This window comes from Struthio camelus, chromosome 20, assembly GCF_040807025.1.
Source record: "Struthio camelus isolate bStrCam1 chromosome 20, bStrCam1.hap1, whole genome shotgun sequence".
In the NCBI taxonomy this organism is placed as follows: Eukaryota; Metazoa; Chordata; class Aves; order Struthioniformes; family Struthionidae; genus Struthio; species Struthio camelus.
Window position 1 is genome coordinate 2,635,045 of NC_090961.1, and position 27,457 is coordinate 2,662,501.

The window sequence follows — 27,457 nt, forward strand, 5'->3', positions numbered from 1 at the left end:
CCGCCCCAGTCCCCCACCGGACAGGCGGTGCCTGCCTGCCTGCCGGGGACCGGAGGGCAGGCGCAGTCCTGGGCACCGCCTCGCGGCCGAAACACCACGGCAAGTATTTCCAGTGCTGCAGCCTCCCATCTGTGCAGGCCGCCCGCGCCATCCTGCAGCGCCTCTCCTCGCACCCTCCTCTGAACCTCCTTCTCCTGGCACCGGGCAGCAGCTGGCCGAGCGTCACCCTCCGTCCCCGCGCACGTCCTCCCCGCGCAGGGCGGCCTGCGGCGCCAGCCCAACACCACCCACGTGCCGCGGTTTGTTCCATGCGCCTCACCAACCCTCAAAAATCGCTGCCCTGATTTATCTGTAGTGAAGCCTAAAAAGATTTCCTCTTCCCGCCGTGCCTTCATCCGGTGACTTCCAGACCCGGCTTCCCCTGCGCCGGGCGTGCGCGTTCCCCCCTCCCTTCTCAAACAACAAACAAACATCTTTTTCTGGGGTAGGAAACGTATTCCAACCCCCGCCTTGCCCCTCGCTTACTAGCGACTCACACGCCGTCTCACGGCAGGACAGCTTTGTACCCCAAACCTCTGGCGAGGAAGATGGACGCTAGGGGGTAAGAGCTCTGGGGGCGGCTGCGCGCCGCGCCGGTCCCCGCGGCCGGCTCCCCCCGCGTCAGGCGGCACCGCGCTGCCGGGCGCCAGAACCGCCGAGGCTCCCTCGCGGCCGCCCCGGGCCTGGCCCAAATTCAGAAAGGCTCACTGAAAAGTGAAGCTCACCTAGTACAAAACCAACCCCTGGCCAAGAAAGCAGTCCTTCACTGCGGATGTCAGTAGGGCTGAGAAGGCCGATTAATTGCTAAGCTCAAACGCACACACACAAAAAACAGGAAGAAAAAGGGACAAAGCAGGAGCAGAGACGACAGCCGATTCGGTTACACATTCAATCAACAACCCTGGCACTCCTTGCCTCCAGCAGTTTTCTACAGCGCAACAGTCATCCTCAAGCCTGGAGCAGCCCTCGAGAGCCGGAGGAGAACTGCACGCGCCGAGCGGCCTGCCGCCCCGCTCTGCGCTGCCGGCTGCGCTCGCCCCAGGCACCTCGTCCTGCCCATCAGACAGCGGATGAAACCCTGTCAGCGCTGCACGGCGGGCAGCGCCAAGGAACCGCACCGTCCCCCGCTGCCCGTCTCTCGGGCCCGGACGGATTAAAGGCAGCAGCACGCGCGTGCTCAGCTGCTCGGCAGCACCTCCTCTCTGCAGCAGCTGAGGTCGGGGACGGAAAGGAGGAACCTGCTGCGGCGTGCGCGAAGGAGCCCAGGCGAGAGCAGGAGCACCTCCTAGGCACAAGAAGCCTTTCTAGAGAAATAAGAACCAAGCAACACAAGTTTTGCAAGATGTATAACATCCAGCCCTTCCAGATCCGGGAAGCGCTTTAAAACTCGCCAACCCGGGGAACGTTCCCCAGCCGCTGCCTCGCAGGGACACGGTCACCGCCGGACACACGAGGGCTATAACAGAGTCGTGGGCGTTGACGAGATCCGCGGCCCTGCTCCGATAACGTACTCCCCTTTTGTGCTGGAGTTCATTGCTCCTAATATCGTAACTGACTGACGGGCAGATTGACTTTGAAATAGCGTCCTCCACATCACAAGCCTGATTAATAGGATTGACAACTTTAAGAGGATTGAAGTGATAAAGTAATAAGATTACTGCTTATTTCAAAGACGAGTCCAGAGTCCAGTAGGGCCCTTTATGCAGAGGTGAAAAGACATTATCAAGAGTTGACAGGGCTGTAGATTACAGGCGGATGAGTGTCAGGAAACACACGTATGCCAGTGTTTTAGTGACAAGGAACTTGTAGGTGCTGAGGTCCACAAGGAGAGCACAGCGGGGCACGTGCCCGGGGTCCTCGACAGAAGCTGCGAAGGCCGGGGATCCCAACTGCTTGTCCTTGGCTTTTAACCACCACACAGCTCCTCTCACAACAGACGTTTTTCTGCTGGGAAACACCAGTGACATCGTCTCCTTTGAGCATAGGGAACTCATCCTCTGACCACTTCTGGCTTTTTCTGAATCTCCTTGGGAAAAGGAGGTGAAGTGGCAACGAGAGGGTTAATGCAAGGGCTCTCCAGCAATGACCTTGCTTAAGGCAATAAGAAAACCTAATTGACAAATGTAACATTAATACACTGAACGACCACTAAACACGCAGGAGCCTCCAGAGCGGAACGCTACGAAGACAATCCCGTCGAGCAGGCAGCGCTGCCCCGCGAATACAAAGCCCCGAGCACAGGGGAACGGTTAGCACGCACGTGGCTTTGAAACGCCTGCTCTTGTAACACACGACACCTGGGAAAGGAAGAACGCTTGTCGCTGAAGCTGCCACTCACCAGCCTTTTCTTTCCTCCCAACCAACATAACTATTATCTTGGGGAGGGGAGGGGAGGGGGAGAGGAGACTTTTTGTGCTCATAAAACTGATTAGAAACATAATTAGCTCAACTATAGCTGCTATAAAATATCACCAGAGAGATAAAAGTCTTCGTGGGGGAAATGATATGGCTGCTGCCAGGCCTGTACATGGCTGAATGCGCGCAGCTTCCTTGCCATTTTGCGTTCACGGTCTTTCCGGTACAGATAAGCAAGGGATGCTTTCCAAAGCAAACCGAGTCTAAGTGATGCCGTGCCTTCCCAACCTGCACTCCTGCCCTCAGCCTCCGTCCTCTAAGCCTCCTGGGCTACTGCACTGGTTTCCAGGACTACGCTCTGTGTTGATCAGTCACTTGCTGGCACCCTCCACAGTGTGTCCAGGTCCTGCACTCTTCCTACCAGATCTAAACTAGCACTGCTAACAGCGCTCTGACCAAAGCGCCCACCTGGCCGAGGGCAGGGGAGAGCAGCCCCACGCCACAAGGTCTTCTCCAGCAGCCGCTGAGGAAGAGAAAGCAGGGAGCTTCCAGCAGGCTCGCGCAGGGGTGAAGTAAATGCATCTGCTTAGGAGAAACAAATCCTTGCAGCATAAACAAATAGGGACACATGTTTATCCCTCCTTCCATTCACAACACCATAAATATTTATGTCAAGTAAGCAGCTGGTTAGTTAGAGCTTTGTCTGACGCTGGTTTTGATCTACCAACCATTTGGACAAGAAAGTTTTTATATACTTATGGTCATCAGTTGAGCTCCAAAAGTTGTAAGATAGCCCAGAAACAAAACTAGACAGGGGAAATACTCTAAAAGCATCAAAAGTCACCACCAGTCTAGCTTTGGGAAGCACACAGCCTGCATCTCCATAACCACATCACACAGGCCACATCAAGCCATAGTAAGGGTAGGGGAAGGCATTCCCAGGAACACCAAGCATGGTAGTAAGTATTTTTAATCGTGACTTTATGCCTTTAGTCTGTGGATTGCAAAACCCATCACAACGGCTACGCACCCCTCCACACCCTTAGAGGTAACGTTTCATCGGGGATCTTGATGGGAACACGAAAGCCCGTATCAAACCAACGTCAGGCACTGGGGGCCTGAGCCTCTATGCTTAACCACAAAACTATGTTCCCTCCTCTCAGCGCAGCAGTGCCTGTTTCAGGCTCTGCTTTCCATAAATAGAAACAGCAAACAACTGCTCGCGCTCGGAGAGCTGCTTTAGTTCTGGACGTCTGACAGGCTTTCCAGTGGGCTGGGGCAGCTCCCTAAACCCGCCTTCCCCTTCAACTTCATCAGAAGGCTTTTTCCCTTTCTCTCTGCCTTGGCGACTGGCCAGGGGTTTCCAGGCGTGTCCTCCCTCCCCACGCACACCGCAGGGCTACGCTGGCTCTGCCGAGCAAGGCCCAGGCGCTTCCCGGGGGGCTGCTGCGGTGTCGCCGCACACCTCCTCCACCCAGGCGCTCCAGCACCCCCGCAGTAAGCACCGACCCGCGCTGGGACTCGGTCCTCGGCCCTTCCCAGCCGAGAAGCGCCAGCATTCGAACGAAGGAGAAGACCCCTTCGTAGTCCCAGCCTGGGCCACGAGAGCCATTGCTTTAAATCACCGACATTTCCATTACAGTTTGGCCTGATTTATCACTAATTGCTCCCTCCTGCCTCTTCTACCCAACCAAACGGAGAACAGTACAGCTCACACTTCTGGTGTTACTGCTCAACTCTTTCTTTTCGGGACCCCTTTCTGAGCCACTATCTCTTGTAGCGCAAGTTCAGATTTTGCCTCTGATCCCAAAGCGAAAAGCCCACTGGCCACGGCTCTCCTGGGCTGCTCGGTCAAACACTTCACGCGGACACTGTCCAAAGAGAAAGCACCGCTGCCCCCGCCGGGCCATGCCCCGCGGCCCCCGGCCCCCGGCTCTCCCCGGCAAGGCCCTGCGTTACAACAGCAAAGCGAATGGATTCTGCAGCCCCTCCCAACGTCGCAGCTGGCCACGCTTCTCCTCTTACCCCAGGGTCACGTTCACCTTCTCTCTGGCTCAGCACAGTGCTTGAACTGAACTCATCCATCGGCCTATGTTGTGTGACACCAGCTCACCAGGAGTAGCTCTTACATTAGCTCTTTTCCTTGGTGTTTCCTCTGCACAACATCAACTCACTTAATCATACGCTGCATCCTATGTTTGCGGCACTGGCATAAATCTGCCTCGTCTTAGCCGCAGATAGCGGTGGCCATGTCCATATCACGTGGCCAGCTCAGGGCTGACCAGCAGGCCCAAACGTCTACCCATTGCTCGCACACTGGCTCTAGCTGGATGCAAACCCACTGGCCCTGGCAGGGCACTTGGATGCAGGGAAGGCCTTCTCCTGCCTGCAGGCAGCATGGACTCAGTTGCCTCAAGGCTGAACTCCAGCACAGCTCACCCACACCCTCTAATCTGTACGCTGACGAACCTGCAAATCAGCCAAGTCCCCACCAATACTCAGTGCTTCCCTGCTCCAAACTGGCCAACCAAGACTGAGCTCCCCTTACCTGTACAGGGCTTCAGCACCAGGACAACCTGTGTCGCTGCCCAGTGTCGCCCTGAGATCCAAGATGCTCAAGAGGGCTTCTGCTACTTATCCTGCCAAAGGTGAGAGCTCCTCACCACACGTGTAGGTAGAGCAGGACCCCCGCGGACCTCCCTGCCTCTGCGGCGAGTGCTGCTCCTGGCAGCGGCCAGGGCAGGCAAGATGCTGTCAGATGCTGCACAGGAAGAGAGCAAGTGAGGCTGCACCTGAGTCAGGGATGGAGCTGGAAACAATCAAAAAGGCCTGAGCTGGGGGAAAGTGAGAACAGAGAAGCAGTGATGGGCACTGCCCGGCCAGGCTGGGCAGCATTCATCCCCCTGGCTGCCCACAGCGGCCGTACATGCTCCTTCTCTCCGGGCAGGACAGAGCGAGGCAGGGCCTCTGGATTTCACAAGCTCCAGACAACACCTGGCTGGTGGGAGACATCTAATTATTGCAAAGGGCAGAGCGCAACGTCCGCTCAAGGAGAATAGCCCTCGTGCAGCCCGTGAGGCTGCGCAGGGGCGCACGCCCCCAAGGGAGGCCTGGCTGCGGCGGCAGCCGCTCTGGACCACCCGCAGGGAGTGGGGTCACCGCCATGTTGTGCCTCTTCCGTACACGAGATTTGCAGCGTGGCCCTGGATGGACACATGTACCCAATCGTTCATGCTTCGTTAAGGGGTTACACCATATTTACAGCAAATCAGTACAAGAAAACAGAGCCTGAAACAGTGCAAGAGCAATTAGCTGCTAACGAGTCTTCACAGATAATCTACCGGACACTTGATTCTCACTCCAACTGTAATTGCTAGTTTAGCGTCAGCTATAGCAGCCAAGAACCACAAAAACCCCTTTATCAGCAAAATGAATTAACGGCTGTTGATTGCCATGTTTGCACTCTTCAACGAGGAGAGGGCAAAGGAAAGACAAGAGGACTCTGGGGAGGTCGCTGGGAAGGCTCCTGGTAAGGCCTAAGCACGCGAAACCCACCTCCCCAGCCAGGAAAGCTTCGGAGGGTCACAAGAGGACAGAGGCCTCGGCAGAGGGTGCACACCGCCCTCACTGGGCTCCTGCACACACCAGCACCACGGGAACAGCGTATTAACTACCGCCAGACTGAACTGAAGTCCTCCTCCAAAGCCAGCCGCCTGGGACCCAGCCCCACTCTCAGCCTCAAGCCTCACCCAGCACCATGCTGGCTTCCTTGGCACCATCCCTGCCCTCTGTGCTCTCAAACACACTCTTTCTGGAAGAAACCCACCGGAAGAAGAGCTCTTTCTCTTCTTCCTGTGCTTGGAAGCCTGTTTCAAAAGCCACCGTGCCCTAGGCAAGGCCACAGGGTATACACCTGCCTGTCTAGTGCCACCTCTGTACCAGCAGGCCTGTCTGGTGCTGGGTACATCTGGGCTGAAGGAATGGTGTCCTCAACATCAAAATTAGGTGTAGTTCAGTCAGACCTGCACGCACGTACATGTCTACACGTACACAAACACGCACACAGCTACATTATGTATAAACAAAAGAAAAATGAATCAAACCGTTTCCCCAGCAGAGCGGTAAGGAAGAAAAAGAAAGAGACTGTTACTGTTGTTTCTGTTTTTAAACTCTAGGACCCTGCTGGCAGGCCCTGTTGACAGGGGCCAGACAGGTTATACCCAGGGAGAGAGAGAGAGCGCAGATAACATGGTAATCAGACTTTTCTAAATTTGAGTTATCTTTTTCCTGCCCCAGATTTTGGCAGAACGGTGGTCTCCATCTCTGCGTGTTGTGGGGACATGCTCAGGACCTCAGGGGCCTCCTTCTTCCACTGGAAACAGATACGAGAGTTGCGCGAAACCCACAAAGTGGTAAAGTAAGAGCATTTGCTGCTGGCGTGTTCAGAGACATCATGTTGCTAAATAGCGATGAGGTTGCAATAATAGGAAGAGGAGAGCGCTCGCGTGCGGCTGCGAGCAGGGCAGAGCCGTCGCCCGTGCGGCAGGGCACAGCGCTGGGGAGCAGCCCCAGGCACCGGCCGCACAGCCCGGAGGGGCTCGGGAACAGCAGTTCGCCCTTCTGCCAGTTCTGTTCTCTTCCACCTCTGCAGCGGGAGCTGTCACCAGGCCTCCTTCAGTCTGCGTCAATACTGGGGGGCAAGTGCAGATGCCAGTGCCAGGGACAACCTCACGCCAACTCCTGAGGACCAGGGGGCTCAGCACAGAGCGAGCGTGGACTTGTCCTGCCCAGTCCCACTCCTCTGAGCAGGCCACGGGGGTCAGTCAGAGGGGACCGTAGAGAAGAGGGACTGCAGCACTCGGCCCAAGCTCTGCAAGAACCAGCATCGGCTGGGCAGCACTCCCGCCACCCAGCTCCCACGCAGCCCGACAAGAGCCCGCGCTCTGTCTTCGTGCTTCTGGGGAGGATGGGAGCGGTGTGCTGGGCTCACCATGCCCCTCCAGCCTCCCGGGGCAAACCGGGCATGAGCTTGCCGTTCTCCTGGGGCTGTGTCTTCTTGCCGTGTCTCACTGCTCAGGCATGGGAGAGCTGTTCTGGGTGGTGCCGGGGTGCACCCTTGTCACACGAGCAGGGGTGAGTGGGTGTTACCCTCTCTCATTCACTGCTCTTTCTACCCTATTGCTGATTTTTCTTTCTCTGCTTGTCCAACTCTTCTACAGAAGGATGTATCACCCTGTTCCCATGCTCCAATAATTCCAGTTGCTCTGACACTCTCTAAACTCTGTGCCAATGCTGATGGCAGATGACAGGCAGGGAAAGCAGAAGCTTCATTTTAGGGGGAAATTTATCAAGTCTGTTTACTGTTTGCTGCGTCCCCTGTGTAGAGCCTCTGGGATCTCAGCACTGATGCAGACACATGTCTGGAAACATGCTTACTGCCTCCTGAGCCTCTCCAGCACTGGCGAGAAGAGGGAAAAGGCAGGAGCAGTGACAAGGGCTCTCAGACACACATGCACCTGATTCACAGTGACCGAGATCAGGGCGACACTTAAAGCCTTTTGCACTGGAACCGTGTTAGTCATAGATAGGATTTTTTATTCCAGCAAGAGCTCCGGCACTAGTGCAGTCACAGATGCAGCAAAGGGCAGGGAAGCTTACCGTGCGCAGGGAGGAGCATCACCAGCAGAAGGCAGGGCTGTGCCAGCAAACCATTGCACGCGCTGACGACTGTGCTAAAGCCACTGGCACAACAAGCGAGAAAGGGCCGACCTAAGATGTTCTCTGTTATATAAGCACAACAGTATTATTTCACACGCAGCGACCTGTGAGCCGCTTCTGTTCCCACTGAAAGCAACAAAGCCACAGGGACGAGGACCGCGGGCCTTCCCTGCACTCCTGAGGGCGCGACACTCCTTCCTGGGATCAGAACTGCTTTAACTGAGCTATTTTCACCACCTCTGGGATAGCAGGCCCATGGCCTTGCAATCCGCTCATTGAGCTTCTCCTGCCTTGAACCAGATAAGGAGGCCGAGTCACTCCTCCGTATGACAGATGGTAGTTACATCTAATCCATGAATCCGGCCATGACTGCAGGCAGGAGTGGCAGCTGCAAAGACAAAGGAAAGCCTTGCAATTCCCCATCTCAGGTGGGAAGCTTACCTCTCCTCAGCACTGCAAAAGCTTTGGAGATCTTGCTCCTCCCCCAGCTCCTGATTGCAGAGCTCAGGGAAACATTAAGAGAGAGAAAAACTATGATGTTCTAACTCCTTCAGTTCTGACACTGGCACTGTGGCTAACAGTGCCCATCAGAGCTGTGCTCATGTCAGCTGGGGACGTGCAGCAAGGAGGAGCTTTGCTCTGGGGCAAGTGGGTTCACACTGCTCTGTCGCCTCCGGGGTCAGCTAAGAGCGCGGGCTTGCCTGTGACCTCCAGTGAACGGCTTTACCAGCTCTGCCCATCCTGCCCTCATTCGCACCAAGCACAACCAGAAGTAAAGCCCAGGCCCTCTGCCTCTTCCTGGCTTGCTTTTCTTCCCAGACCTGGCAGAGGATTCCCAGTCATGAAGGAAGTTCAGAGCGGCCCAAAAGACTCAACTTTTAGCACTTGCGAGTCAGCCTGTATCAATTCCTCAGCCCCAGCACAGCCTGGGAGCATCCCACAAGCTCTGGGCTTTCCTGCGCTGCTGTCCCCACCATATCTCCCCTCCCAAAAGGCACAGGACAGATCCCAAAGACTCGGAGCTAATTCGGAGACACACTTGCTTGAAGGCAGACTTTGCCCTGAAATTCCCAAGGCAGTGTCTACTTCACTGTGGCTCCTACAGTCCTGGGATGCACAATGCAGTGATGCAGCGCCAGGAAGGCACGGAGTGGGCAACGTTACAGGTTCTGATGTGAACACACAGCACATACAGCCTTGCTTAGCTCAAACCAATGCTGCTGACGTTTCATCCCTGAAAACAGCCCTCTTGTATATTTTTAGATTTGTGCCTGAAATAAGTCTGGCCCCTTAGCCTCCAAAAGCAGAGAAAAATACTTATGTTGGTAGCTTCTTGGTCCCACCAACCTCTTTCCTAATTAAGCAATTTGCAATGCATATGCTACCAACTTGTTCGTAGTAAAAAGGAAAATTACAGTATATTAATGATGGGAAGGCCTGAAGCCAAACGAAAGCCATACCGATGTGCCGATTTCCACCAGTCCAAAACGTTATGTACAGGAGCTTGCTTGTGATCACCTCTAATGGGAGCGTACGGATGACAAAGGGGTCTTACCTTGGCCTTGCCCGTACTCTGCAGGATGTGTACCAATGCAGATGCCATTTCCTCTTTGTTCTTCACACTCAGCGAGGGCTCCAGCACCGAGCACAGTACCATGTAATTGTTAGTGATGTACTCGGCAAACTCTTTGTACATCTCCATGGGAAGAATGCTCATGCTCTGGTAGCGCGACTTGATGCGGATCATAGGCCCTGCGGATTTGCCCTTACTGGGGTTGGGGCTGACCACAGGGTACCACTTCTCTACAAACTGCCGGCCCGTGACAGAGCCAACAGGGATGTTCACTTGTCCAATAAAGTTGGTCTTGTCTTTCTTTTTCTTCTTGTCAGTCTCTTTGTATAAGTGCACTGTAATGTTTTTGAGCGACGGGAGGTTATTAAATTCAAAGTGCTCCCCCCAAAAGACATTATCAGTTTTCAATTTACAGGTAGTTCGTGCATAAAGAACGTCATCCAGGCATAATTCACACAAGTATTTCTTCTTAGCTGGCAGGTCCTTGGCTTCAATAATCCACAACTTCAACATATTCTCTACCCTTCTGCTGTTGTCCTAGAAAAAAAAGACGCAAATAAAAAAGGTCAAGAGAAAAAAACAAAGCCATGAACAACAAAACTGGAGATATGAGTTAATTATTTCGGATGTGCTAAATGAGCAGAGGCTTAATTATATTTTATTTTAAGGAAATACTGGCTCTCAGGAATCTGCATAATAACACTACTTATGTTAATTTTCCAAATATCACCGTGCTCTCCATGTCTGCTGGTGCCAATTAATATAAGGAACAAGAAAGATAAATCCTCTCCAAATTTAAAATGTACCAGTTCCAACTCGCTGCCAAGAGGGCCTCAAAAGAAACAGGAAAGAGCCTTACCAATAATGAACGCCTTTTGCAAAACAAAAGCTACGTTACAGGTGTCATTGCCCTCCCCCTCTTTTTTTGGTATTGCTGCTTTACAGCAGCACTGGAGTACACTTTCCTTACTGCAACAGAGCAACAATAAAGGGATCCTAACGTACACCTAGGGATTGCCTCATCCAAGGCTGGAATATAACCACCTCTGGCATGGAAAGAAGCATTTGCAAAACCTCACAAGATTTTAGGACTGAAGAGCAGAGTATCCAACTAAAATATCAAGAGGAATTATGGGAGACAGAGTGAGTCACACAGGAGAATGATTAAAATTCAGAAATAGAAATTTGGCTTTGATACTGTTTTAACAACAATGCAGTGAAGGATACTGTGGATCTTTAACGACTCCCCAGCGATGATGACCTCATCCTGGAAGAACACCCAGGGGCATTTGCTGCGGGAGCGACTTAAAAGACAAAGCACTCGCAGCCGAATCACTCCTACGGACTCTGCAGTAACCTGTTTTGTTTGGAAGTCCGTAGCTGAAATAGCAACCAGGGTTTATTCTATCTGCTTCGCTTGGGAGTCTGGACAGGAACGTTTTTGCTGGAAGTCCACAATGGGGTACTGTAGGTTCAGGAAGTACACACAGGAAATTTTACAAGAACAGTAAATTCCTGACAGAAATATCAAGTCAGACACTGAGAGTTTATTGTCTAAGAAGTCAAACAAAGACGGAAAGTTAGCCATCAGCTAAGAGCACGTTTCAAGATAAGGGCCTATTTCCAAATGAATTTTCCCTGAACATGGCATCTCAAAGCCATACTGATATGCCCATCCCTCCTCCCCCCCAGTCCAAGAAGGCTAATAGTAAATAAAAAGGCCTGATCACCCAAGCCTTACAAAGCTCTTTCAGATCACTACTACTACGGGGCTGCTGTACTCTTGATGCAAAGCACTGGATCCAGCAGCTGAGTTCCACATGCAGAAACACATTCCCAGAGGCAGAAGTCCACCTCTCCAGTCTGTTGTTCTCTTTCTGATATGAAAGGAAATCTACTATACCAACATTTGGCACTGAACTAGGAACAACAAACTCGGACACAGAGGGCTCCTTTAGCAACTTGCCAGGTCTGGATCTAACCTGTGGGCACAGTTATGTACCTCTGATGCCAGGAATGAATTCACAGGATCCCATCATTTGCATTTTCCCCTGATCAGCAGAAAATGACTTGTTGATTGAGCTCATCAGCTGTGAAATCCGGCAGCTGATTAGCCCTGATCAATCTTTGCTAGCTAACTCCAAGGCAGAGAGGAAGAAGCAGCTGCAGGCTTTATTTTAGGATGCACTTAGCCTTAGCGGACCATGAAAACATATACTGGGCGTCCCTGCGTTCCAGTGAAGAGAGGAATTTGTCTCTGTAGATCCCAGAGGGTGTGATTTTGCCGACTCAACTGGCTAAAGAAGCGGAAAGCTACATTCCAAAAACCAGATTCCACTGCAGTCTCGGAGAACTCACTGTGACATTGCATCTGAGTTTCTCCAACTCTGAAACAGACACTGCAAGTACCACCAGAGTCAGGAAAGGTATTACGTGAACTCTTTTTGACTATTCAGTCTTGTACCTTTGCTGGCAGTTACCAGCCATCTGTTCCAAAGCTTTTGGGAAGCGGAAAATCCTACGTAAGTGGCAAATATCATTAGTAACAGAGCAAGACTGAAGATTCTTGAGGTCTGATCATTTCTCAGCAACAGCTGAAAGCAGCACGTGCTGCAAAAATAGAGGAAGAAATAATTAGCACTTTCCTGTAAATCTAATTCTGGAAGAAAGCAATATGGAAAAAAGCTGACCCACAAATACACTTACTCACTAAAATGACAATATGTCCCCCGCTGCTACTATGCACTGGGCTTTAAAATGTAATAAGGAGGAACTGAACTATAACAGAGGCAATTCCTCAAAGCCACTACCTTATTTGGGTGCACGGCACGCCGCAAGTTTTCCATCCATTTATCTCGCTCCGCTGCAGAACGACATGAGAAGCACTTACTTCCTGATGAAGTCGTCACCTACAAGGAAAGGAACAGGATTATATCTTGACCAGCACACTGCAGACTGTGTTTTGGAAAGTCGGGGAGAGTAGGAAAAGGCCCTGGTAGATTCCCCCTCCAACCCCCAAGCAAATAGCTTTACCCAAGCATGAAGCAACACCACCTAAGGCTAGTGGAAAAAGAGAGCATCTCTGCATGTCGCAGAATTAATCACGGAAGCAAATCCCCTCTTCCCTTCTTCCACACCAGAAGACACTAGATATTGGGCCCCGTGCATGGGATGCTTTAAAGCACAAGGTCCACAACAGAGAGTGCAAATCCTTAGGTGAACTAACGATAAACTGTAACCACTTGGCATTCCTCTAGATTCAGCACAAAGACTGTGACCGTAACAGCCTATCCCTTGTCTTGAGTAGAACATCAGCCCCTGGTTAACCTTGCTTCCCACCTTCCCCTTTCCTATCCTGTTGCTTCTGAAGACCACACTGGGAAGAACATGGGGAAGGGTATGCAACACGCTCCTGGCAGCAGTAAAAGTGGCAACTCACAGCTCAGCTGGTGGCATTACCGAGCTCACAGCACCCGTTCCGCAGCCACGGATAACCAAGCTGGGATTCCTGAACCTGGAGATGGCAGGTAGAAATGCTGCTGCGTCCTACTCTCACCTCTCATACTTCAGCACCACTCCAAGGAATCTTTCTGTAGCATTTACGTGACCCCAGCTCTGGGGGACTCCATCTCAGCAGCCACTGCCAGGCAGGCACAGGGTGAGCAGCATCTCCCAGGACTCAGCAGAAGTCAGCAGCCACCAAACATTTCCTCCTATCCATCACAACAAACTTCCTTGGTGTCAGTTACTGAGCCAAGGTCTAAAAAACCAACAATGCTCCAAGGTCCTGTCCAGCCATGACTCTAAATTAGAAGAGGTCTCTCATGTACACATATTCCTCAAGCACCTATCTCCCTCCCTCAGGCCTTGCTGGCAAGCTGATGGACCATGACTGCGGTATTATGAATTCTGTGCTACTCATAAAAGCCTCCTTCAGCTGCTCTGACCTTCCTGGTATTCACTGCACCTGGCAACGTCCAGTAATATTCTTTATGTACCTCACTGCTTGTGGGCCAAATGGACCTGGCTGGTACTTTAACTAACTCCTCTCCGAGTTTCCTTTTCTCCAGTTCCAAGCTGCAGGAGTACTGGTGTGCTCTTTATCATCTCCCAGCGTTTGTTTTTACACACTGGGCCATCTGCTTCTGGGAGACACAATCTCCTTTAATTTCATACATCTCCCAGAACCTTAACATGTTCTTAAAGCGGAGCTGGCACTCACTAAGATTTGTCATTAGTCAAACTCAAAGATGAATTGAACACATCCCTTCCTTTGAACACAGGCATTTTCTAACCAGGGCAAAATCCTGTCTATATCCTATCCTGTCTTTACACAGCCAATTCAAGAAATTTTCCAACCCTTGATATTCCAGGTCTCTCCTTCAGGCTCAATGCAAACAGTAGAGTATGCTTTCACACTCTAACCTGTAAAACTAAAAATTCTTCTGGGCACAAGTTATCTTCTATTCCTAAGAAGAGAAGACTCCATATTGACAGACACAGTTTTATAATTTTTTCAGCATCTTTTCACGCTTCAGTGTATTTCTAGCTTCTTCAAAGTTTTCCCATCACAAATCTGGTCTGCTTCATCTCCTATTTGCTACTGTCAAGCTATATCCCTAAGCCCTCACAAACGAACTTCTGGTAGCACAAGAGATGTATCACTTGCAAGACTGATTGTCCCCATCGTGTGTGATCCCTATGCCTTGCTCTGCCAGAGGCTATGGCACTTCTGCACCTTGATCCTTTTCTCAGCAGAGTGTCTGCAACAGCATTCAAGATGAGCACAGCCATACACCTGAATGGTAACGGCACCTAAAGATGGACAATGCATAGCTGCATTACTTTAACACGGTGCTGTAATGTTTAACACTGAGTTACAAATACAAAGATCACAGGTGTACCAATTAGCAACAGTTTTTAAGAACCGAACTTACAGCGAAGTGACATGAAAGATACACAGCAAACAAGCATCACTCCAGATTGCTCAGTAATTGCTAAATCAACATGATTTCTTCAACATTGCTCAGACAAGAACCTAAAAATTTAGAACTTGAGCCTTGTCCTATTTGGCCCATCTGATTTAATTGTGGAAGACTCAAAAACATCTACGCTCAAGTCTAAAGTGCAGAAGTCCTGAACTCTACTGATATAGCCACCCTACACTACAGCAGTTACGGCTGAGCTTCTGTACCTCCGAGTGGGAAAAAAACTCCCACTGAAATTCAAATTAAGGTCCATAAAATTAAGTTCCAAGTGACTGCTTAGAAATCAGTTAATAAATGTGGAACAGGTCACACAGACCTTTCAGTGAGCTATGCCATGAGTCTCTTTCCTCAAAGGACATTTTTCTTCTCTTTTGTTTTGATAGGAGTTTGGTATACAAATGCATTTGAATGTTGCTCTCCAGTTAGAGAATTAGGGAGGAAACTCAGAAACCCTGCTACAGAAGGGAATCACAACTTTTTTGTTTGCTGTTGAAAGAAGTTCTCTTAAAGGGAAGTTGTTCTTTGTGGCACATATTGACCCTACTGATCTCAATAGGATTCATATCCAAATAAATAAGAATGAGATTTAGTCATCCTTCTATTAGATCTGTTAATTAAATGTCACTTCTTTTACCAGCTATCTGTTCAGTTGAATATCTAAGATTCTTTATTGCTATATATATATAAGTAAATACATTGGCATTAACCTATCATGGTAAAATTTGTGATTCCACTTCAAATCAATTAAACCCATTAACTAGTTATTCAAAACCTAAAAAAATTGTAACTGCCATACTTAGGTGAGAGAAGAGGAAATTCCTCATGTGTCAGATTGGAAGCTCTCTTGATCTGATGGGAATTGAGGGTCATGTCTACCATGTGTGTTGAAAAAGGTGATTTCCTCATATCTGTAATAGTATCTTGGCTTTGACCTCTGACCTAAACACCATATGTATTAAGGATCTTCGTGAGATATTAATTATCTCAATAAAGAGAGCATTCTGGTCTCATCAAGCTTTTGGATATGCCAAGATATTGTTAATGTACAGGATAAACTCAATTAATAAAACTTGTTAATTTCTAAAATATTACTTATTCATCCTCAGATGGGTGATTCCTGCAATCAGACAAAGTTTGCCACTTTTAAAAAATTTCTTAGAAGTAGCATGGGCTGCTCAAACTACCTTTCAAGGAACCTCAGTGGTGTAACAACAAAAGGTGGTACCTTAGTTAATGAAGCTGTTTCACTCAAAGTCTTCAAAAGATTTTATGAGCAAAAATTAAGTCTCAAGCTGATAAATGTTACCACATCCAAGCTGCAGAACAGCAAATCAGAGCAGGGAGACAGTGCTTGGGCCAGCCCCGCAGACCCTGTGACGGACGGCCAGCCAGGGAGCCTGCAGGGCTGTGCAAGCAACGGCAGATGTTTACACAGCTGGACTAAGCCTGTCCCCTAAATTCTCCCTTGCTCAGGCAAGGCCAGGATGAGCCTACAAGGTCTGAGCTGTTTTTTCTGTGTCCTGTTCCACTTTCTCCCAGCTGTGTCCTGTGATGGCCTAGACGTGAGCTGTGCAACAAGGCAAGACTTTGGTCTGCCAAGACAGTGACAACAGAATCCTTCAATCCTCATCCCCGGTCCCGGCCCTAGTCATTAGGACCTCACAAACAGCGGAGCCAGGACCAGGCTCTAGGAGTCTGGACTCCCGGTCTCTTTTTACTAGACTAAGCTGCCTATTGCATATTTAGCATATGCAGCACGTGCACTAGATAATTGTGCTGACTGGGAGGTCTTTCTTAGAAGGAGAAAAAAGATTATAGTAAATAATTTTTTTGAAAATATCAATGAAGAAAACGAATAAATACTGATTGCCAAGTACTCAGCAAGTCAGAAAAGGCAAGTTTCATAGAACTAAATAAGCAGAAAAAGCCAAATGCAGCTTTTGAAAAAAGCAGTGCATTACCGCTGTCTGCGCAGCTGTGCCCTCCTTACCCCCCGCAGAGCCCCGCGCAGGGGGAACAGAGCTCAGCCGCCGGCTACAGCACGCCTTCGCACAGGTCAGTCGTGCTAACGGGGAGAAACAATTGCACCGTACCCTCACAAAGCCAGCCGCCTCTGAACAAACCTCTTGTTTTTTTCCACTGCAGATGGCTCTGGCACCTCTTGCTTTCTGCTCGGTTTGGCTGTGCTGCCAGTTCTCTCGCCGACCCTCCCCTCTCCAGTGCAACTCCATCTGCAGCCATGTCAAATCCTGCCTTCTCGTTCTTTCAAACCACACGGCGGCGGCGGCGGCGGCGGCTGCTGCTGCTGCTGCTGCTTGGGGTTTGAAGGACCGTGCCATGCCGTACCTTGCACCGCATGTGCTGGGCAGGTTGGACTGCAGTCAGCTTCTGGAAAACCTGCTGCGTGCAGTTGCTACTGAGAGACCCCAAAGAAGAGCATGGCTGAACCATCCAGGCCAAGCGAGTGCAGGCATCCCAGAAGAGAACTAAGGGACACCAGCCAGCTGGTGAGGAAAGTAACTTCCTAGGCACTGTTTACTCCCTGACCACAACACTGCAAGGAGGAGATAATTAAGAACAGTGTAAGGCTGGCATTGCCCAACAACAGCAATGCCTCACTTCTCAACTTGAGAGAGCACATTTGGCTGCTCCTCAGTGATCTCTCCAGAGAACAGATCTACAACAGCTTCACAGGGACAGTGCAGCACTACCAACCCGCTGCACCTTCATAACGCACTATGCAGGCAATGTCTTGGTTCCTCTAGTCTCCAGGACTCTGGCAGGCCCTTCTCACTTGACAATTTTCTTGTCAAGGTTTGCTTCCCGGGACATCAGTTTGCATTTCTCACTCTTCAGTATTCTCACACATAGCAGTGTCATGGCTCTCCATCACCAGCTTGTTTTTCTCTCAATCTCCTGCAGACTAGACCAAAGCTTTCACAGCTCCAAGCCACAGCAATCACCACAGTTTTTTACTGCTCTTTGCTTCCACTAAAAAAGGGCAACAGTCTTTGCCAAGTCTGTCCTGTACTTTCAGATAAAGTAATACTGAAGGATTTAGGACCACAGGCCATAGAGGAGACCCTCAGGATATAGGGGTGATTTGAGATGTATCAGAGGCCCATCCTTGTAAATTAAAACATTCTCCAAAGCAAAATAACTAAAGGCAACATTCAGGTACTGAAGAGCAAAAGATGCACACACGGTTTTGATACTCAATTGGCACTACTGCCCGGCGCGTAGAACCACACGATGAAGTTCTCTGGGCCAACGCGTGTGAGAGCCCGGGGAGGTCAGCAACAACTAAAACTGCCCAGCCTGACCGCCAGCACAATCCGCTGCTCCGTCCTGGGCTCAAGACACGAGCTATGCTCATCTCTCCCGCCCTGTACTGCCCAAAGGCAATGCTAATCCTTTGCCTCTGTCAGTTATACAGAAATGCACAGTGGATTGTGGACACTGCCTACTACCCATTAGGGATTCAGAAAGATCTGCAAACTCATTTCACTTCTGACCTAAATCAGTATCTGTAAGCGGCTCTCCAGAGATAGAAGAGCAATGCATTAACACAATATGCCATTTAACTCTCACCTAATTCCTTCCCTCTGGAGCTTGCTGATGAGTAACCATCAGTTACAAATCAATGTCCCTTTCGTTTTCTGGCATTCTTCCTTTCCTCTACAGGATTTGCAGAACAGCAATTAACATGATCTTTTTTCTGTATGACTCTTTTTTTTATCCAGCTCACTTAAATTTTTCTTCGTCCTTACAAATGCATGACTTGTGTAATTCCCTCTCAGTCAACTTTGTGCAAATACTATTCACATCCCTTCCTCTGCTCTTGTGTGCTGAACAGAAGTGGTAAACAACTCTTATATTATGGATGTCACATCTATTTTCCATCTAGCTTCATTTTATCTTTCTTGAGTGGAATGTAATAGAGGCCATATAATTTACAAAACGGTTCTCCTCCTGACCTGCCGCACTCGCTCAATTCTACAGAGAACGAACAGCACTGGAAAATTTATACCTCTACCCACTTCAGAGTTTACGTTTGGAGCTATTTTTTTGTAAGAAGATTTCGGTCTCACCCGTTTCAATGTTAAGAAACGGGTCTTTTAATTCATTTCCTTCAAAATGCACTAATTTCAGTAATGAAAAAATCTTAATCTCTCCTGCCTGACTGTTCATTGACCCTGACAAGGTTGTCTCCATCTAGCACTGCCCCTCCCCAAAAGACGTCTGCATTCCCACCGTAACCCGCTTACAACGTGATCCGAGATCCAACCATGAACATACAGTTTATCTGCTCTTCTATCTCCAAGCATAAATAGGTTACCTGCTCTTCACAGAAACACAAATATCAACCACCTTACTACTGTAAGAAAACCATTTCCCAATCCTATCTGTATCTACCCGCTGCAATAAGCAATATTTTGTCTTCCATGATGAAGGATAAACAATTCCTAAGTGATGCTACATTGCATTATCTAACTGTACACTGTTTTTTGTGCCTCACTGCTTCCTGCTGGTAAAGATCTGATCACGTGCCAAAACAGGTGATATCCACGTAAAAGAAACTTAAAATATTCACAGACCTCTTATTTACCCAAACAAGTAAAGCCTTACTTTTCTAGACAAAGTCCTCAACTCCACTTCCATGGACAACAGTAGGATATCCTTATGACCACATATAACGTCTTTATACACACAGAATAGAGATTAGCACCTTCTCACATCTGTATGAACATAAACTACTAATTTATGCTCTACTAATACACGGTCTTTAGTAGTTCAGCACTTATGCCAGCAGCAAGTCTGGCTGCTACAATGGTTACAAGGCAAAAAGCTCAAAGATCTGATTTTATAGGTATGCTTCTCCTTGTAAAGTTGAAGTCATTTTCTCCCTATGAAACGGTCTCTTTGTGCAGCAATTCAGATCAGAAACATTTCAGAGCAGCGAGAGGCCAAGATGTGATCCTACACCTTGCTCCCCAATCAGCCATGTTACACGACAGGAACAGCCCCCCGGATAACCAGAAAGGACTCTTACCTCAAAGCAATAGTCCTGTCCCAGGATGCTACTGTGGACTGGCTTGATGACCACTTCTTCCTCCATACTGAGATCCAGAGCCTCGACAGCACTACTGGGACTGAGCAAAGACTCGTGGGAGCGCGATTCTTTCAGCCTCGGCATTAGATGGGATCTAGAGGAAGAATGTAACGGTATCAGTGGACAGCTTCCCTCCCAGAGAGCTGATTAACTCCATCTGTTAGCAACAACTGCAGAATATTCCTGGGAAATTTTTGCCATGAGATAACAGAGGGCCTGGAATAGCAGGGACTGCGATATAGTCCCTTTTATAATTTGGTGAACAGGTTATATTACAGGCTATATTTATAGCAGAAACGCTGTTTTTTTCCCCAAAACTCTGATGCAGTAAGGATTACATTAGAGGTTGATACGAGCATCCCTGCATAGCAGGACATGTCTTTAAATGGATGTAACACCTGCTGCATGAGACTTTTCAAACACCTTGGGAGTACGATCGTATCAGTTAGGCAAGCTGTCCCCAGTCCCAACTGACAGGCTCGTCAGGACCACACCAGGCTCTGAAGTGCCCACACGCCGGTGGTGCTGAGCACAGACTGCCAGCGTAGGATTGGGTTTGCACGTGAATGGGATCCCACAAGCATCAAATTTCATTCATGTTGCTTTTCAGTACCCAGTCCCAATCGACAGAAGAAAGTGACTGAAAATGAGGAGGAGAAATTAATGACACATCTTTCTAAAACTCAGGAACTTATGTTCGCTCCTTCTGCACCCAGAGCGTGACGAGAGAAAGGCTGGAACTCAGAGGGCAGACGTCACGAGCCCTGCGTGCTGCACACACCCTCTCCGCCACCACAACACACGTTTGTATCACGGATGTAGCCTGCGTGTGGATCAGCACCCGGTAACTGATGATCTGAGGGCTCTTGTGCTCCATCCAACGGTTACAGAGATGCCCAGGCCGGGGACAGTGTGGAAAATAGGCCATGATAGCCCTATTGACTGATCTAAATGCGCTGGAGTCCCACTGGCAGCACTTAGCAGCGGGGAGCCCACAGACAGCAAGCGCTACACCATTTTCAGAGACAGCCAATACAATCGACGGTGCTGCAACTCTTAAAGCAAAATCAGAGCGCTCGAGGGAAAAAAAAAATAGCTAGGTACTCCCAAGGAAAACACAACAAAACCGTAAAGTGGCCAAGGAAAAATAATTTGAGAGCAAAAGCAACAGCTGCTTTCTTTACAGTCTGTACAATGTAAAAGTTCCTCCTTGAGACAGTTCACTAAAGCTCTGATTCCACTAACACTGACCTCTGAAACCCCCGGCCAGTACTTTTGGGTCTTCTAGTGAGACCATGCGCCTGCCTGTCTACAAAGAGCGTATGCTGCCTGCTTCAAAGGAACGGGAGGACAAAAGGAAGGGAAGGTTGAGCTACTCTCAGCACAGTCTTCTATGAGCGACACAGTGATGCTCCCAATATATTCTGCCAGATTGCTTTGCCTGTGTGTATTGAGTTTTGCCATTCTCTAGAATAAAGCTAACCAAAGAGAAATGGAGAAACGTCAACAGTGCATGCAAAGTTTATAGTTTCGAGTCAATCGCGTGCCAAGCTGAATCCAGAAAAGAGCCCAAGTAGAGTCTAAGATAAACAGCACCGAAAGATAAGCAGGTGCTTCTCTAGCTTTGCCATTAAGATTTATGCCATCAATGGGCCCAGAGGCCATAACAGATCAGCCTGCAGCTGGGTACGCTAAACAGGCAGCCTGAAAAGCTGAAGGCCACGGCTTCACCGTAGCAGCACTACAGCGCAGCCCACGTGGGAGCCGCTGCCTAGGGCCGAACGACAGCACAGCCTCCAGGGGCTGCTCAGATGTCCCTGGGTGTACTGAGGTTGTCAGCCAGGACAAACTGTGGTCGTACATCTTAGCGTGTCTATGGAAAAAGGGACGAAGACACCACAGGCTTTTCTTATCGGACAACCAGCAGCCCTTCAGAAGTTAAAACCTTTAGGTTAACATAGACTTGTAGCGGACTAGAACCTGTGGCTTAGAAGCAAAAGGCTCCATATCCCATTAGCAATTCTCTACGCTGCCCGCTCAGCCCCTATCTCTATTGCGAATAAATTGATCTTTAGGAACTGAGCAGAGTCATTTCCAAGTACTTTGTAGCAATTTAACACTATTTTCAAAGAAAAGGGGCCCATATCCTTTTCCTCTAAAGGATACCGAAAATTAACTCTAATATAGGTAGATAGATCAAGTTACCCCTGGATGCTGAGTGCAGTATCGAGAAGTATCTAGCAGCTCAAGAACTGACAATATAGACTGTTCATCAATCCCTGATAAACTAGGAATTGAGGTATTTGTGGTAAATCTCATTTTTACAATTTATAAATGAAATTAGAAAAGGTAAGTAATCAAATCGGGGCTTACATTCTTGTGGAGGCATATACAAATACTGATAATCAAAATCCACAGCTCAGGCGCTACATACTATATAATGCACACACCTACCTATGTCATGCTGGCGTAAGAATTTTGGGTAAAATTAACACAAGGGCTTTTTTCAGTTAAAACGACTGCACCTGCCACGGGGAATGCAGATGTGCAACACGAAGACCTAACAAGGGGAGATTCGCAGGTCTTATCACGTCGTTACCAAATTCAAAAAATGCGTATTTATATGCCTCCATAGTCTCGCCCCTCTGGGAATCCTACAGCTAACAGGACTTTCTCTTAGACATGAGGTTATTTGCCAGACTCTTTCGTAGGCAGGACCCGCTCCCATGACGTCCTTTATCCCTAAAGGCCTGATTAAATCCAACCCAAATCAGTAACAATAAAATTCTTCACTGGATGCTGTGTTATATGGAGTGAGCGTTGTAGGTCTCAAACCAGCCTTAAAAGCCTGAGCATCTGTCTATATATCAAGCGCTAAATGGGGAGATGTCATTAATTAGAAACTCTTGCTTGAAATCCTAGAGGAAAGGATGGGAGCAATCTTTCTGCCCGAGGGAGCCCTGGCAGTTAGAGCAGGCGCGAGCGCTGCTGGTGCAGAGGCTTCCAGGGCAGCCGGCCGGACCCCCCCAGTCGCCCCGGACCAGGCACCACCCCGACACTGCTGCGCTTAACCTGTCGAAACCCGGCCTGGTCCAGAGCGCTGCCGCAAGGAACAAAGCGGGGCAAGGAGAGGGATTACGTATCATCAGTCTTCAAAGGGCACATCCATTCCTTCATTTTCATACTCAGTTCAAGAGGAAAAAAACATTTCTCATGTCCTTTAGTAACATGACATTTGCAGCAAGAATTCATTTACTGGAAGATGTTTGTAAGTCCTTGTCACAGTTCCCATAAACTTCCTTTTATATTAACAGTAATAACAAGATCCTGCTAATGCCATAAACTGATTCCCTGATGCAGAGGGTTAAGGAGACTGCTCTTACTGAAATGACCACTCAGCCTCGCCCACGTTTTGGAAGAGAGAACACAAGTCCACGATACGCGTGATACAGATGAAGCGCTAGGAGCAATAACGTCTCTATTTCCAACACTCTAGACAATAAGAGACCTGGAGGGCTTGGTCCAAAGACAAATTAATGGCTGAGGGCTGGCAAGTGGAGAACAGAAAAAAAACAAATCCGCCTGCTGATGAAGAACTGCAGAAATAACAAGCACACAACGTGAAAGCTGGACTCGGCTTGAAACGGGGGCATCAGACAGCATCAGTGCAGGATTTTCCACTTGCTGCTGCATCAGAGTGTGCCTCAGCACTGCTGCGAGAAGACTCGTCTCTATTCCCTCCAGCTCTGTCCCCAGACTCACACGGAGAAGCCAGGCTTTCCTTTTGAAGAGCATGTTCGAATATTTCTATTAGGAGACCCCTATCAAACTGACATCCTCAAAAGAGTATGACGACACAATTAGTTTGCAAGCAGTACTTTCCGTACTGAGGGGACACTGCTAAGCTCTGCCTGCTCCTGCACAGAGCACCACCCTTGTTGACAGAATCACCTGGGCATCTGTGAACTCCTGCTCTTCCTTTGGTCATCCCAGAGCCATCCAACATCCTAACAGCCAAAGTCACCTTAAAAATCATCTGCTTACTGCATACACACACTTCGAAGATTACAGTTATTTCTTTCAAATCCATATCCCTACCGCCACTTCTGAAAACGCAGTCTGTGTGGCCATCTAATTCCCTGCTGTAATAACTCACCGTGCTCCAGGTCCCACCTTGGCTTACATAGGCTGACCAAGTTCAGTCCCTACATCTCTGTTTTAATATGGTGGGAACAGCCAACTGCCCAGAGACATCTCACAGCAGACACCCCTGTTTTGGAAACAGCACATTCAGTTCTGTTTGCCACGGGCCTCATTTTAATCCCCTTCTACATGCCTAAAGTTCAGCTGAAAGGAAGGAGGGAAAAATCTCATAAAAATGCCACATTAGTTCTGAAGAGAAATAACATTACTGCTACTGGCACTGACCTGGGGTGTCCTACAGAGAGGCAGCCAGTCTCTGGTTATTAAAGAAAGAGGTTTACTGCCCAAGAGCAGGGACAGAGGATTGTTCTTCTAAATAATAAGTCACAAAACATTGCCACGTAAAGGGATTTTATCCCACTCGGCCTGCTTCCTTCATAAACAGCCAGAATTAGGGATGTCAAGTATCATCATTAGACTGCAGAAGCACACCTAACCTAACCAGGACTTTGTGGACTACAGCGAGCACTTTGTGCATCAAGAGTAACAAGCGCAGAGGGACAATCCAGTCTCTCCTGAAATTTCAGGCCTGGATTTCTAGCAATGGGGACGGCAACCAGCCATCGGCAGCAGCGGCATCACGCACGCAGCAGCACCGCAGAACGACCGGAGGGATGACAGGGGAGGTCAGGCCCAACGTTCTTCCAAGAACAAAGATACTCGCTGAGGCTAGAAGGAAGAAAAACATTTAGGACCTGTCTACACAGAATTTTTCTGGAACAGGTCTTGTGTGTTAAACTCATTCACTCTTATTCCAGAATTGCTTTCTTGTGAAGACAAGCCCTCAAAGGGGAAGCATCAACTTGCAACCCCAACTGTTTTCATTTCAGAGCTTCACCTGCCTGAAACCACCCAGCTGCTGACTTCTGTGGTTTTAAGATGAAAATTTTCCTAATATTTTTGAAAGACAGAAACAAACAGGGAAACTAGCTGGCTAGCTATAGAGAGAAGGAGCAGACACAAGTTAAATACAAACACTGGAAAAAGAACAATCCTTTCTTAAATCTTCTGTTCCACTGTGAGAACACAAACCAACAGGGTAATTTTGAAGTCCAACCTCTAAGCTGAAGATGTCCTGTAAATGCCAACTGCATGGTTGGCCTTGGCAATGCGAACGCCTCTCCACTGTTAGCATGGCTGACAACACCAAGTTTCAGCTCCCTATCCCACAACCGATCTCAGAAGGACCTACTTTCCTAAATTAGACTCAACTCTGTGGCCCTTCCTGGTCAGGAAACACACAACGCATACGGCTTACCATGGGCTAACAATCCTTTTCTCTGACCCAACCTGGAACGGGGTCTTTAAGGCAATTCTTACACTCTTACTAGCACACTTCTGCAGGGTGTCCCACGTACCTAAAAGCATTAGAACAGATCGCGAGATCCATGGGCAGCCTGGAGAGGAGAATTTAATTCTGACTCTCTCCAGCCTGGGCATTAGGCTTTGTTAAGGCAGAACAAAGTGGACAACTCCAGGAAACTGATTTGCATCATCAGATAGCAGAAGGATTTTAACAATCCCACATGGGAATAAATCAAACACTAGCCTCTTAGAACTTCACCAGAGGCCGCAAAAAAGGCAGCTAGGATGTTCTGCTCCGCAAAGGCAGACCTTTACTACCTGGGACTCAGGAGACTCCCTGCTGCTGCTGGTAACAAAGCCGGGACTACGTTCTCTGCACAGAGCCCTAACTGGTCTGATGACTGCATTTCTTCTGGCAACACATGCAAACAAGCCTCTCCTACAGCATGCTCTCCCATAAGCCCTCTCTTTGCCTCATTAGTATTGCCCATGTGAAACTGCATTTCTTTTTGCTGACTTCCTGTTAACCTCTTGACCACTGCTTGCAGTTCTCATCCATTCCTTCCCTTACGTCTCATCCTGCTGAGCACGTTGCTTGAATTTAACAAATAAACATGAAAGCGATGTTATGGGAATAACCCAGAGCAACAGCACAACAGAACTCGCACACTTCCAGAAGAGGAGAAAATGGTTTTCTTCCCTATGACAGGATGTGTGGGTGAAGTCTAAACGCACGGAGCGTGCACAATAAGCATATTCTCCTAGACCAACAGCGATGCCCACGTTCTGCTAACCTGAATTTTCTCCCTTCGTTTTCTGAGCTCCAGTTGATTTCTGCTGCGGAAGTGCTGCAGCTGGACAAGGTGGGAGGCAGGGATATTCTGCAGCCTTTGGGCTTCGTTAGCAGGAATGATGCCAGGGAAATTTTAGCACACTCCTTGTAATCGGAAGCTTCTGCCACATGCTACCCTCGCTAAATGAGACACCTTCAATGAGTAACAAAAAGGACATGTAATTAAACTTATGAAGGCTTGCCCTTGTTTTTTGACTATCCTCAGTTTCTACTAGCAGCAGAAATAATTACCTTCAAAAGGACTCTGTCAACTCATAGCAGATTCCAAATTTTGTCATCAGAGCAAGTCCTCAAGAAACCCAAAGGATGATTTTAACCTGTGACCTTCTCCTCAGCACAGCCATTTATCTGCTTAATAACGTGCCACAGCAAAGTTTGCCAGTGAAAACCTCAAAGTCCAATTCAGAATAAACAGCAGGTACAGTGATTTGATTTGTAACGTGCAAGACTAGAGGAACCGCAAAATCAAAGCGAATGACTCAGGAGTAACAAATAAAAGGTGATCAAAAATACTGAGTTTCAATAATCAGAACTGTTATTAACAAACTAGAGAAGCAAGTTACTGCTCCCTCCTTTCCAACAGGGGACTGACACCACCGTCCCTTAAACAGAAATCATTGCTTCTTTACAGCGACTTTATCTTTTCTCATCCCACCAGCCTAAATCAGCACGCACTAACAGTGCTGTATACGAGGGCGTCTGATGCAGGCAGCAGACAGATCCACCACTCTGGTGTCTCAGACCCCAGTACAGCACTGAGAACTAGCCATTCCCACATCACCAAAAGCGTCGGCAGTGAGTACGGATCACTCGGCCAAGCTGACAGCCAGGGGAACCTCCGAGGAGGCCCTGCAACGGCCAGGAGGCACCGCAGCGGCGAGTGCTGCCCGGGGCTCCCCGCGCCCTGCCGCTGCCCAGAGCGGGCGCCAGGCAGGGCGACACGGGGTGCTCCCCAGCCGTACCCCAGATTCAGAAATTTCCACGGCACGAGGAAGGTAAGGAGAAAGGTTTTGCCTTTTGTCACTAAGATTTAGCTTGACATAACTCAGAAGGCAGAACAAGAAAGAAAAAGCAGAGCAGGATCTCTCCTTCTGGATCAACCACGGGGAAACGAAAGCCACCGGCCCCATCTTCCCTTCCGTGCTAGGGCCCTGGCTCCAGAGCCTGGCTAATTATGGACTGCTGCCTGAGACAGCGATGAAGTTTCAATAAATAATAATGAAAATAAATTCTTAACGAGTAGAACCACGCATGGATGGAGCGCTGCTAAAAATAAACCATCAGCGCAGAAAAACTGGCAGAAACCAAAG

The 27,457-nt window shown here is 48.9% G+C and overlaps 1 protein-coding gene across 16 annotated transcripts in view; it reads right to left on the reverse strand.

Annotated features, from left to right (window-relative positions):
• DAB2IP (DAB2 interacting protein) overlaps window positions 1–27,457 on the reverse strand; it is a 267,258-nt gene that overhangs the window by 33,488 nt on the left and 206,313 nt on the right. For all 16 annotated transcript variants that reach the window (XR_011135661.1, XM_068915269.1, XM_068915273.1 and 13 more), the window contains 3 exons: window positions 19,727–19,880; window positions 12,496–12,594; window positions 9,668–10,222 (listed from right to left, as the gene is read on the reverse strand). Coding sequence is in view for 15 of the 16 variants with exons in the window: in XM_068915269.1 (XP_068771370.1) it covers window positions 9,668–10,222; window positions 12,496–12,594; window positions 19,727–19,880 (808 nt within the window). In the remaining variant the exon portion in view is untranslated. The remainder of the gene's footprint in view (window positions 1–9,667; window positions 10,223–12,495; window positions 12,595–19,726; window positions 19,881–27,457) is intronic.